Source organism: Gracilinanus agilis, chromosome 6, assembly GCF_016433145.1.
Source record: "Gracilinanus agilis isolate LMUSP501 chromosome 6, AgileGrace, whole genome shotgun sequence".
In the NCBI taxonomy this organism is placed as follows: Eukaryota; Metazoa; Chordata; class Mammalia; order Didelphimorphia; family Didelphidae; genus Gracilinanus; species Gracilinanus agilis.
Genome location: NC_058135.1, coordinates 282,936,283 through 282,950,230, shown reverse-complemented (window position 1 = coordinate 282,950,230; position 13,948 = coordinate 282,936,283). Strand labels below are relative to the sequence as shown.

The window sequence follows — 13,948 nt, the reverse complement described above, 5'->3', positions numbered from 1 at the left end:
GAGAGCGGACCCAGGGCGCAGGATGCAGAGCGCAGGCGCAGGGCGCAGAGCGCTGGCTCAGAGCGCAGGCACGGGCAGAGGCGTGGGTGGAGGCAGACACAGCCACAAGCTAAAGCTCTGAAACCCTGAGTGGGGAACCAGTGCAGACGGGTATACGACTGTGGAAGCAGCACCCTGAGACTTGTAAAGAAACCTATGGCAGACGATCAAGCAAGGGGGTCTACCAGGGGGCTTGACCGTGGACAGACCCTGAGCGCGAGGATAAACCTGAGAAGCTGCTGGGCTAACGATGGCTACCCAGTCTCAGGAAGTTCAGAAGAGAAAGATTAACAACAAGAAAAAGAAGTCTTTAACACTCGACAACTTTTACACAGAGAAAATCCAGACAACCGAGCAAACAGAGGAGGAGAACAAACAAGCATCCGGACCTTCCTCAAATAAGGAAAACTCCTCACAAGCTATGGAAGAGTTCAAAACTGAGATTTTGAGGAAAATGGAAGAGCTCTGGCAAGAAAATAACAGTTTAAAAGGTAGAATCTTGCAATTGGAAAGTGAGGCTCAGAAACCAAATGAACTGATAAGCAAATTGAACACCAGAAATGACCAGATTGAAAAGGAATACCAGAAGATTATGGCCGAAAACCAGAAGATTATGGCCGAAAACCAGAAGATTATAGCCGAAAATCAAAAGATCATAGCCGAAAACCGAAAGATTATAGCCGAAAATCAATCCCTAAAGGCTAGAATTGAGCAAGTAGAAGCTAATGATCTCTCAAGACAAGAAGAACAAATAAAACAAAGTCAAAAGACTGAAAAAATAGAAGGAAACATGAAATATCTCAATGAGAGAGTGACAGACCAAGAAAACCGGTCTAGAAGAGACAATTTGAGAATAATTGGTCTTCCAGAAAAACCAAAAATTAATAGAAACCTGGACTGCATACTAACAGAAATAATTCAGCAAAATTGCCCTGAAGGGTTTAACCCCACAGAGCTGCCTGAGCTGCTCAAGCTGTATTACCGGAGGCTCTTCCCCTTCTCCCAATACTATCGCTGGTTCAACTATGGCGGAGTGGTGAAGAATTATTTTCAGCACTGGGAGTTTTCATTCACTCTGAAAGATGATATATACATCCGCTACCAGTCTTTCAACAACCAAAGTGAAATGGAAAAGGAGATACAGAAGGTAAATCCCTACAAAATTGATATCGGAGCAGTATATTCGCACAGACCCATCCAGCACAGTACGGTGAAACTGGGGGCTTTTCAGACGCAGGAGAAAGAGCTGGTGTTTGACATCGACATGACAGACTATGACGACGTGAGGAGGTGCTGTAGTTCTGCAGATATCTGTTCCAAATGCTGGACCCTCATGATGATGGCCGTCCGCATCCTAGACAGAGCCCTGAAAGAGGACTTTGGATTTAGACATTGCCTCTGGGTATACTCGGGAAGGAGAGGTGTTCACTGTTGGGTCTGCGATGAAGCCATCAGGAAACTTTCGTCAGCCGTCCGCTCTCGGATAGTAGAATATCTGAGTCTTGTGAAGGGAGGAGAAGACATGAAAAAGAAGGTTCATCTCGGTACAAAGATTCACCCTTTTGTCAGAAAATCAAGACATAGTAGAAAAATATTTTGAAGAATATGCCCTGGCTGGTCAAGATATTCTTGAAAACAAAGAGAACTGGGATAAGATTTTAACTCTTATTCCTGAATCCCTTCATGCTGATCTTCAGCTAGGATTCCAAAAGTGTCACAATTCAGTCCAGTGCTGGGAATATTTGAAGAAAATAGTGAGCAAAAATCGGCCTGTCAGAAAGGAGAAATTTGGAGCCTTCGTAGAGTATGAGATCATGCTGCAATACTGTTTTCCTCGCCTGGATATTAATGTTAGCAAAGGAATCAATCATTTACTGAAGAGTCCATTCAGTGTTCATCCTAAAACAGGTCGTATTTCTGTTCCTATTGATTTGCAGAAAGTGGATCAGTTTGACCCTTTTGCTGTTCCTACCATAAGCCAGATCTGCCATGAATTAGATCCGGCGTCCACTAACAAAGAGGAAGGGAACAAGGAGAACGAAGCCGAGGCCAAAGTCAAGCATCGCACGAGAGATTATAAGAAGACCAGTCTAGCTCCCTATGTGAGAAGTTTTGAACAATTTTTGGAAGAAGTGGATAAGTTCAGAAAAGGAGAACTTCTGAGGAAGAGTGATACACAGAGAGATTTCTGAAGACAACGGCTCCCTCTATACCCACATGGATTCCTCTGACCTCCAACATCCAACCGTGTAATAATATACTGGACCATACACAATGCCATTTAAGAAAAAAGAAAATCTATAAACAAGGCATAGCAGAAAGAGAATTTGGGATAGAGTAGAAATCTGGCTTTCAAAGATTCCAGATCATTAGCTTTCCATGTGGGCCCCTTTAATAATATTTTTTGGTAACAAAAGTTTATTGCCCAGCTGCCTTTAATAATAAAACAAAGGTCTCCAAAGGTCTTAATTTCAATTCACTGGAAACAACCAGAAGATTTTCCTGGTAGAGGAAGGGTTTTTCCTTAAGTCTCAGCTAGTTAAATTTATTGTCCTCATAATTGTTCTGAGTCACGACAGAACTTTAATGGGTTTCTGTTGACCAGTCCCTGTGCCTAGTCTTCACAATTAATTCTTTTTAACCCTCACCTTCTCTTAGAATCAATACTATGTATTGGTTCCAAGAGTGGTAAGGGGTAATCAATATGGACCAAGTGATTTGCCCAGGATCTCACAGTTAGAAGTGTCTGAGGCCATATTTGAACCACTGAGCCACCTAGCTGTCCCCCACAATTAATTTTAAACAGCACATGGAACCTTTTAACTTAAAACACCCCCCAAAAAAACGAGCCTTTCCATACAGAACATAGAAGATTACACATGAAACTGAATCTGTTTCTTACAGCTTGCTTTTTTAAATAATAAATTCTACACATACTTGAGTGAATAAGAAAATAGGATATTCTATTACACACAAAGAGGGCATGGGAGGGAGAGGGGACAAATACTATTATAAGAAGGAGAGGAAGAGAGCATTAAGAGGTAATAATCAAACTTTACTCTTAGTGTAATCAACCCAGAGAGGGAAGAGTAGCTATACTATCCATTGGGACATAAAACTCTTATCTAACCCTTCTGAGAAAGTTAGAAGGGATAAACCAAGGAGAGCAGGGGAGTGGGGAGGTAAAAAAAAGGGAGGGGAGAAGAGGGAGGGAATTCATAAGGCCTTTATAAACAAAAAGAGGGGGGATAAGGAAGGGGGTAGAAAGGGAAGTTAATCAAGGGAGAGGATAAGGGAGAGGGGCTCAATAGCAAACCACTGATTTAAAAGGAAAAAAGTATAAAGAAAAAGGGGGTAGGAAGAGGAGAGGATTCGAAAATGTCAGCAAATGCACAACTTATGATTATAACTCTGAATGTGAATGGGATGAACTCGCTCATAAAACGGAAGCAAATAGAAGAGTGAATTAGAAACCAAAATCCCACTATATGTTGTCTACAAGAAACACATATGAGGTGGGTGGACATACACAAGTTTAAGGTTCAGGGTTTGAGCAAAATCTTTTGGGCGTCAAATGAGAAAAAGAAGGCAGGAGTGGCTATTATGATTTCTGACAAAGCCAAAGTAAAAATAGATATGATTAAAAAAGACAGGGAAGGTCATTACATCCTAATTAAAGGCAGTATAAACAATGAGGAAATAACAATGCTCAATATGTATGCACCAAGTGGCATAGCACCCAAATTTATAAAGGAGAAACTGGCAGAGCTCAAGAAGGAAATAGATAGTAAAACCATAATAGTGGGAGATCTAAATATTCCTCTGTCAGAACTAGATAAATCAAACCAAAAAATAAATAAGAAAGAGGTAAGAGAGGTGAATGAAGTCATAGAAATATGAGATTTAGTTGATATGTGGAGAAAAATAAAGAGGGACAAAAAGGAATACACCTTCTTTTCAGCTGCACATGGCACATTCACAAAGATTGACCATGTAATAAGGCATAGAATCATGGCAAACAAATGGAAATGAGCAGATATAATAAATGTAACCTTCTCAGATCATAATGAGATAAAAATAATAATTAGTAAGGGCACCTGGACAGGCAAATCAAAAACCACTTGGAAATTAAACAATATGATTCTCCAAAACCAATTTGTCAAAGAAGGAATCATAGAAACAATCAACAATTTCATTGAAGAAAATGACAATGATGAGACATCCTACCAAACTCCGTGGGATGCGGCCAAGGCAGTACTCAGGGGGAAATTTATATCCTTGAGTGCATATATTAACAAATTAAGGAGGGCAGAGATTAATGAATTGGGCATGCAACTCAAAAAATTAGAAAGTGAGCAAATTAAAAATCCCCAGATGAAAACTAAATTAGAAATACTAAAAATTAAGGGAGAAATTAAAAAAAATTGAAAGTAAAAGAACTATTGAATTAATAAATAAGACTAGAAGCTGGTATTTTGAAAAAACAGATAAAATAGATAAAGTACTAGTCAATCTAATGAGAAAAAGGAAAGAAGAAAACCAAATTGACAGTATTAGAGGTGAAAAGGGAGACCTCACCTCTAATGAAGGGGAAATTAAGGCAATCATTAAAAACTATTTTGCCCAATTATATGGCAATAAATATAACAATTTAGGAGATATGGACGAATATTTACAAAAATATAAACTGCCTAGATTAACAGCAGAAGAAATAGAATACCTAAATAATCCAATATCAGAAATAGAAATTGAACAAGCCATTAAAGAACTCCCTAAGAAAAAATCGCCAGGGCCTGATGGATTCACAAGTGAATTCTATCAGACATTCAAAGAGCAACTAATCCCAATACTATACAAATTATTTGATATGATAATCAAAGAAGGAGTCCTACCAAATTCCTTTTATGATACAAATATGGTACTGATTCCAAAGCCAGGTAGACCAAAAACAGAGAAAGAAAACTATAGACCAATCTCCCTAATGAACATAGATGCAAAAATCTTAAATAGAATACTAGCAAAGAGACTCCAGCAAGTAATTAAGAAGATCATCCACCATGATCAGGTGGGATTTATACCAGGAATGCAAGGTTGGTTCAACATTAGGAAAACCATCCACATAATTGACCATATCAACAGTCTAACAAACAAAAATCACATGATCATCTCAATAGATGCTGAAAAAGCCTTTGACAAAATACTGCACCCGTTCCTATTGAAAACATTGAAAAGTATAGGAATGGAAGGACCCTTCCTAAAAATAATAAACAATATATACCTAAAACCATCAACAAGCATTATATACAATGGGGATAAATTAGAAGACTTCCCAATAAGATCAGGAGTCAAACAAGGATGCCCATTATCACCTCTGTTATTCAACATAGTACTAGAAACACTTGAATAGCAATTAGAGAAGAAAAAGAAATTGAAGGTATCAAAATAGGCAATGAGGAGACTAAGCTATCACTCTTTGCAGATGATATGATGGTATACTTAAAAAATCCTAGAGAATCAACTAAGAGGCTGGTAGAAATAATCAACAACTTTAGCAAAGTTGCAGGATACAAAATAAATGCACATAAATCATCAGCATTTCTATACATTTCCAACACATTAGAACAGCAAGAAGTAGAAAGAGAAACACCATTCAAAATCACCCTAGACAATATAAAATACTTGGGAATCAATCTAACAAAAAAAACACAGCTATTATATGAAAACAACTACAAAACACTTTCCAAACAAATAAAACTGGACCTCAACAATTAGAAAGCCATTAACTGTTCATGGGTAGGATGAGCTAACATAATAAAAATGACAATTCTACCCAAATTAATTTACCTATTTAATGCCATACCTATCAAATTACCAAAAAACTTCTTTACTGAATTAGGAAAAACTATAACAAATTTCATCTGGAATAACAAAAGATCAAGAATATCAAAGGAAATAATGAAAAAAATGTGAAGGAAGGGGGCCTAGCATTACCAGATATCAAACTATACTATAAAGCAGCAGTCATTAAATCAATATGGTACTGGCTAAGAGATAGAAGGGAGAATCAGTGGAATAGACTCGGGGTTAATAATATCAGCAAGATAGTGTATGATAAACCCAAAGAACCCAACTTTTGGGACATGAATCCACTATTTGACAAAAACTGCTGGGAAATTTGGAAAACAATATGGGAGATATTAGGCTTAGATCAACATCTCACACCCTACACCAAGATAAATTCAGAATGGGTGAATGACTTGAATATGAAGAGGGAAACTATAAATAAGTTAAGTGAACACAGAATAGTATACTTGTCAGATCTCTGGGAAAGGAAAGATTTTAAAACCAAGCAAGAGTTAGAGAAAATTACAAAATGTAAATTTAATGGTTTTGATTATATTAAGCTAAAAAGCTTTTGTACAAACAAAAACAATGTAGTCAAAATCAGAAGGGAAACAACAAATTGGGAAAAAATCTTTATAACAAAAAACTCTGACAGGGGTCTAATCACTCAAATATACAAGGAGTTAAAGCAATTGTTTAAAAAATCAAGCCATTCCCCAATTGATAAATGGGCAAGAGACATGAATAGGCAATTTTCAGGTAAAGAAATCAAAAGTATCAATAAGCACATGAGAAAGTGTTCCAAATCTCTAATAATTAGAGAAATGCAAATCAAAACAACTCTGAGGTATCACCTCACACCTAGCAGATTGGCTAAAATGAAAGAAGGGGAGAGTAATGAATGTTGGAGGGGATGTGGCAAAATCGGGACATTGATGCATTGCTGGTGGAGTTGTGAAATGATCCAACCATTCTGGCTGGCAATTTGGAACTATGCCCAAAGGGCTATAAAAGACTGCCTGCCCTTCGATCCAGCCATACCATTGCTGGGTTTGTACCCCAAACAGATCAGAGATAAACAGACTTGTACAAAAATATTTATAGCTGAGCTTTTTGTAGTGGCAAAAAACTGGAAAATGAGGGGATGTCCTTCAATTGGGGAATGGCTGAACAAATTGTGGTATATGTGGGTGATGGAATACTATCGTGCTAAAAGGAATAATAAACTGGAGGAATTCCATGCAAATTGGAGAGACCTCCAGGAAGTGATGCAGAGTGAAAGGAGCAGAGCCAGAAGAACATTGTACACAGAGACTGATATACTATGGTATAATCAAATGTAATGGGCTCCTGTACCAGCAGCACTGCAATGACACAAGACAGCTCTGAGGGATTTATGGTAAAGATGCTACCCACATTCAGAGGAAGGACTGCAGGAGAGGAAACATATAAGATAAACAATTGCTTGAATGCATGGGCTGAGGTGGACATGAATGGGAAATAGACCCTGCACAAGCACACATGTTACAACCAGTGGAAATGTGCGTTGACCATGGGTGGGAGGTGAGCGGGGGTTGAAGGGGAAAGTAGGGGCATAAAGTATGTAAACAGGTTAAAAACAAATATTAATAAATGTCTAATAAAAAAAAAGAAAAATGGATCTTGGGCTTCATTAAAATTTGCCATTTCCAAGAACAAGAGAAAATACTATTAGCGTAATCTGCCTTTTTTACCATATGTTGAGTAGTGTGTTCAGGTCTAGATGATGTGATTTAAGAAGGAAATTGATAGACTAAAGGGACTCTAGAGGAAAGTAACTAGAGTTGGGAAGGACTTGAGTCAATGATATATTTTGAGATGGGTTTCTGAGTTAAAATATGACCTTAGAAATTTATTAAGTATATGACCTTTGGAAAGTCACTTAATCCCAATTGTCTTAGTTTCCTTAACTGTAAAAAGAGATGGAGAAGGAAGAGACTGCTTCCTGCATCTTTAAAGCCCGGGTAAAAGAACTTAACATCTTTCATCGTTGGTTTCTTCATTTTAAAAACAGGGATAATAATTCTATTTGCTTTGCAAGATAATCTTAAGAACCAAATGAGATGGAATCTGTAAATGGATATATATATATACATATATATAATATGAATAATGTATGTATATATGAATGCTAGCTTTTATTATTAGGCCCATTCTTTTCATCAATAATATTTATTAAGTATTTGCCCTACTTAAAACACTGTGGTAGTGTATATGAGTGATAAAAAGGTCTAAAATCCATCTGATTTGGGAGGCTAATGTGCCACTCCCTATTCCAGATGATTATACTTTCTGACCTTCTCATCTCACATCAACCCAGGCCTGATGTAATTCATGGCAATCTATAATCACTGCAGCAGACTGTTGACAGAAAGAGTAGAACTTTGGAAGCTTCTGCACCCCTCAATCTAACTCTCAAGAGATGTCAATGGGTCTTGTGATTTTCTCATAATTTATGAGATTAGTCAAATCCCAGAAGATTTAAACCATATTTAGACATATATTTCCAAGTAAATTTTCTACTTGTTTATCAGCAAGAATAAGAGACCCAGGTGCAGAGCTCCAGGGCAAAGCAGACTCCCATAGTAATTCACTCTCTGAGTGATGTCATTGTATCTGGCTTGTGCCTAGAAATAGGAAAACATCCCTCCTACCCATCCCCACTGAAAATGGCACTAAGAATAAATGTTTAAATTCTAAAAAGCCTTATAAATATATCTTGATTTTTCCAACCATATCTACGTCCTAAAGACCCATCTGAAGTTGTTATATGCAAATCATATTAGAAAGGGACAAACCAGAGCTGACATAGCTCATCAAATAACAGAAACTCTCATTAGAGAAAAATTTGCCTATAAAAAAGGTCAAGGGGCAGTTGGGTAGCCCAATGAGTTGAGAGCCAGGCCAACAGTTGGCAGGTCCAAGGTTAAAATCTGCCCTCAGACACTTCCTAGCTTTGTGAACCTGGGCAAGTTACTTAACCCTCATTGCCTAACCCTTACCACTCTTCTGTCTTGAAATCAATACACAGTATTGATTCCAAAGTGGAAGGTAAGGGTAAAAAAAAAGAAAGAAAAAAAAAAGTCAAGACACCAATCCTATTGTGCCCTATCCAGAAGTTCTGCTTTTTAAGCCTCTGGATTTGTGCAGCTCCCAGAAGCAAAGCTGAAGTCGTGATCTCTTAGGTCTTTCTGTTCTTTAGTAATGTGTGTGGAATATGACACTTTTTGACTCCATTCAGCATTTCCTTGACAAAGATACTGCATTGGTTTGCCATTTCCTTCTCCTTAAGACCTTCCTACCATGTCTTTATTCAAAACACATATCTGACTTCAGAAGAGGTACAGAAAAATGTCTCTATCACAAAATATTTTTTACTTTGCCACGATTAGATCACTATCAAAAACTCTTAGTGTTTTCTTATCTAATAAGATGGTTGATTTATTATTGAGTGCTCTACTTAAAGAGTAGTGCCCCAGTGGAATTTCAAAATTATGTACCCCTAAATGGAATTGTTCAGGTTCCATTTTTGTCAGTGATTTGTACAAAACCATAGATGGCCTATTCATTGAAATTACAAATCTCTGGGAGAGATAGCAAACAGATGTGCTGACACAGACAGGACTCAAATAACTTCAACAATTTAAATGTTTTGGTCAAGGAAGTTATGGTGATATTCAGTAGAAAAAATGTAAAGGATAACATTTTAGGTTAAAAAAGGAAATCTTAGGAAGTACATGACAGAAAAAGCATGGTTATAAATACATATATAGATAAAAAAATCAGGATATTCAATGGACTTCAAGCTCAATGTGAGTGAGCAATGTGATATATCAATGAAAAGTACTAACATGGTACTGAATTAAGGTAAAATAAATATCTTTCAAGAATAAGGATGTTGGTGGGGGGACAGCTGGGCAGCTCAGTCGATGGAGAGTCAGGCCTAGAGACAGAAGGTCCTAGGTTGAAATTTGGCCTCAGACACTTCCCAGCTGTGTGACCCTGGGCAAGTCACTTGACCCCTATTGCCCACCCTTACCACTCTTCCACCTAGGAGCCAATACAGAGAAGTTAAGGGTTAAAAAAAAAGAATAAGGATGTTGGTTCTACTGTAAATTACCCTCTTAAGAAGACCTCTGTCCTGCTGGTGGAGTTGTGAACTGATCCAACCATTCTGGATAGCAATTTGGAACTATGCCCAAAAAGTGATAAAAGAATGCCTGCCCTTTGATCCAGCCATACCATTGCTGGGTTTGTACCCCAAAGAGATCATAGATAAACAGACTTGTATAAAAATATTTATAGCCATGCTCCTTGTGGTGGCAAAAAACTGGAAAGCAAGGGTATTCCTTTCAATTGGGGAATGGCTGAACAAACTGTGGTATATGCTGGTGATGGAATACTATTGTGCTCAAAGGAATAAAGAACTGGAGGAATTCCATGTGAACTGGAAAGACCTCCAGGAATTGATGCAGAGTGAAAGGAGCAGAACCAGGAGAACACTGTACACAGAGACTGATACACTGTGGTAAAATCGAACGTAATGGATGTCGGTACTAGCAGCAGTGCAATGACCCAAGACAATTCTGAGGGATTTATGGAAAAGACGCTACCCACATTCAGAGGAAGGACTGCAGGAGGGGAAACACAGAAGAAAAACAAGTGCTTGAACACTTGGATTGATGAGGACATGATTGGGGATGTAGACCCGAAAGGACCACACCAATGTAACTATCAATACTATGTAAATAAGTCTTGACTGACCACACATGTTAAAACAAGTGTAAATGCAAGTTGGCTGTGGGGGGCTGGAAGGGTTGAGGGGATGAAAGGTAAAATAAAAACATGAATTATGTAACCATGGAAAATTTTTTCTAAAAATAAAATAATTAATCATTAAAAAAAGAAGACCTCTGTAGTACAATATTATTTCTCATTTTATAAAGGGCCTTGTCACCATAGGGGGTTTCTGGAGGATGGGTACTCAGCTAGAAGAAGGGTCTCAGGCACATGTCATATGAGAACATATTAAAAGAATTGAATATTTTTAACCTGGAAAAGAGAAGACTTCTTTGGAGTACTGAGGGGCTGGTGAGGGTAGAGTCAATCAATCAATCAAAACATTTATTATGATTTAACTAGCAGGTACATATCCACCATCTGGACAAAATGACTTCTACTTACTTAAAGGATGAATGTGACTGGGAATGGCAGAGGGGACCTTTGACAGAAGGAACAATATTGTCAATTCCCTCAGGATCATGGATGCAAAGACATGTTTCTCATATTCACCTGATTATGATTTCAGATTCAGTTGATGAAACTTAGTATACAGTGTTCAGGGATATTTCCAGTTTAATGCTGTTTTAAAGTCTAAAATTAAGAGCGTTACTTGGGTCCTTATATGTTTCTCTCTGCGGTATTCTGTGTAAACACTACCACTGCTTCCTGAGCCTACAATGTGCTATGGAAAATATCACCAGAGTCCTTTATTTGCTGCCCAATGACCCCCATAAAATGTCTCTAGCCATGGAGAACTTCTGGAGGCGGTAGTCAGGGACTAGGCAGACCTTACTGAATTACAGATCTGACTGATATGCAGCCCAAGTCATTCTTTTTCCTCAGGGGAGCCACCACTCCACCTTCTATCACTCTTGGCTTTCTAAGGTCACCAGGCAATTCCTAAAAGTGCTTACCACACACCTCTTCTACTCTTCCTTTTCAGTTAAGTGGTTCAGGGGATAGAAAATGCAGGTCTGCAGTCTGGAAGATCTCAGTTCAGATCTGATTTTGTATCCTTACTATCTGGGTGAGTCTGAGAAAGTCATTTAACCTCTATCTGCCTTAGTTTCCTCAAGTGTAAATCATAAATAATGATGACATCTTTCTCCCAAGCTTGTTATGAACATTAAAGGAGATAACATTGTTAAATCCTTAACAAAATGTCTAACATACAGTTGGTGTTTAATGCTTTTGAAATGAGGAGCTAAGCAATCTGATAGCCCTCTAGGCCAGATAATTAATTAATTCTGCTTTTCCAAATTGAAGGTAGAAAATTCACTGAAAAAAGAGCCTAACCCATGAATAAGGACCCTTGCTGGTCAAGCCAATCCCCACATTGTGTTAGTTAAAATCACTTGGGGTTCTATTTGGAAGGATTGAACCTCAATATAGTGTTTGACAAACTTCTGTGGACCTGTGGGGGTCCTTAAAAACTACATTTCCCGTGGTCCAAGGGGTTTCCTGTTTTGGATGACATATTCAAGGTGAGGGACGGTTTCTAAATTAGGGGGAAGTGACTTGGGACTGCCTTTTTTTTTTTTTAGCTACCTGAGCGCACGGAGAGAGGAAAGGTAAATGGCTGAGGTGATGTTGGAATAGGTTTCTTACAGGCGTGTGGTCAGTTTATCTCTATCAGCATGGCTTTTATTAAAATACTATTCTCCCTTTTGATCTCGGCCCTCATCATTTTTAATCATAACAACATTGACTTAAAAATATACATATTAACTTTCATAATTTTCAATTACATTTTTATTTATTTTCTTTAATATTTCCCAATTTAATTTTCTTAAACAGTAGGCCAATTACACCATCTTGTGCCACACAGGAACAGAATAGATGAATCAGTTTACTTGGACTTAGGAAGAACTAAATTCAAAATCTTTCTCTTACATGCAACTTGCTTTGCGATGCTGGGAAATTCACTCACCTGTCTCAGCCTCAATTTTTTTCAGCTGTTAATGTGGGTTATAGCAGGATCAGCCTCACAGGGCTTCTGTAGTAATCTGCTGAGATAACAGGTAAAATGCTATGTAAATGTCACCTATTATTGTCATTTACTTGAAAAATGTGTGTATTTGCAGTCATTTTAAGAAACTGCTCTTCTCCAATGGGGCGGTGTATATTTGAGGTAGATCCCTAGCACCTTCTTTAATTTTCCACTTTATCTCAGTTGTCCATGTGAATGTCAAAACTTTTCATTGTATCAAAAAAAAATCATATCATTCTATATAGGAAGCTCTCAAGGCTAGTGAAGCAAGAATTCCACTAGGATCTATCCCAGTATAAGGAACTGGAAAAAATATTCACAATACCTAATCTTAACCCAGCCCACTTACATTCAAAGAGGTTCATTACTATCCATTTGAACTTTGGGTGAAAATGATTTGACCCATGTTGCAAACACTTCAGTAATCCATTATTTTAATGATTTTCATATGTCTCAATTCTTTACCTGTAAAATGGATTAATAACAACATATTTCTCACTTTTTTGTGAGAATAAAATGAGATAAAATTTGTAAAACATTTTTATAAATCCTCAAGTGGAATATCAATGCTAGATCTCATTATAATTCGAGGATGAAGGGCTTTCCTTCAATCACAAACTTAGTAAATAGTTTAGGTGAGACTAGAACTCAAGCCTTCTTATCTCAGGCTATATTCCTCTAATACAGTGGTTCCTAAACTTTTTTGGCCTACCGCCCCCTTTCCAGAAAAAATATTACTTAGCCCCCTGGAAATTATTTTTTTTAAATTTTAATAGCAATTAATAGGAAAGATAAATGCACCTGTGGCCATCACCACCCCCCTGGATTACTGCAGCACTCACCGGGGGGTGGGAATCACTGCTCTAATATATCATTCACACTCAGGCTATTTTATTGTTCATGGCTTTAATGGAGTCTACAGCCTTACAAAGATCAGTATTACTAACATTAAATAATAAAAATAATAAAAATAACAATGGTAATATATTGCTGTTATCCTCATTTTATAGATGAATTAATTGAGGCAGAGAAAGGTCAAATTTTTGGTTAGTGATGATCACTGAAGGCTAGAGATACAGTAAGAGGAGAGGAAGAGGGTGAAAGTCAGAGAGAAATCTCCATGTTTCAATTGGCTAGCCAGGATTTGTAGATAGAATGTGAGAAAGTTTCAGGGAACCTGACAGGAGTGTATGTCTGGAGAGAGAGATGGATATATATATATATATATATATAGAGAGAGAGAGAGAGAGAGAG

At 37.6% G+C, this 13,948-nt stretch overlaps 2 protein-coding genes across 2 annotated transcripts in view; both read left to right on the top strand.

Annotated features, from left to right (window-relative positions):
- The window catches only part of LOC123251057 (vomeronasal type-2 receptor 26-like), a 246,525-nt gene that overhangs the window by 175,540 nt on the left and 57,037 nt on the right, over nt 1-13,948 (top strand). The gene's annotated exons all lie outside the window — the stretch shown is intronic.
- LOC123251737 (DNA primase small subunit-like) lies at nt 23-2,302 on the top strand. Its single transcript, XM_044681030.1, is given in 3 exon segments — nt 23-35; nt 978-1,614; nt 1,616-2,302. Coding segments are annotated over 3 exon segments (1,266 nt in total). The 3' UTR covers nt 2,232-2,302.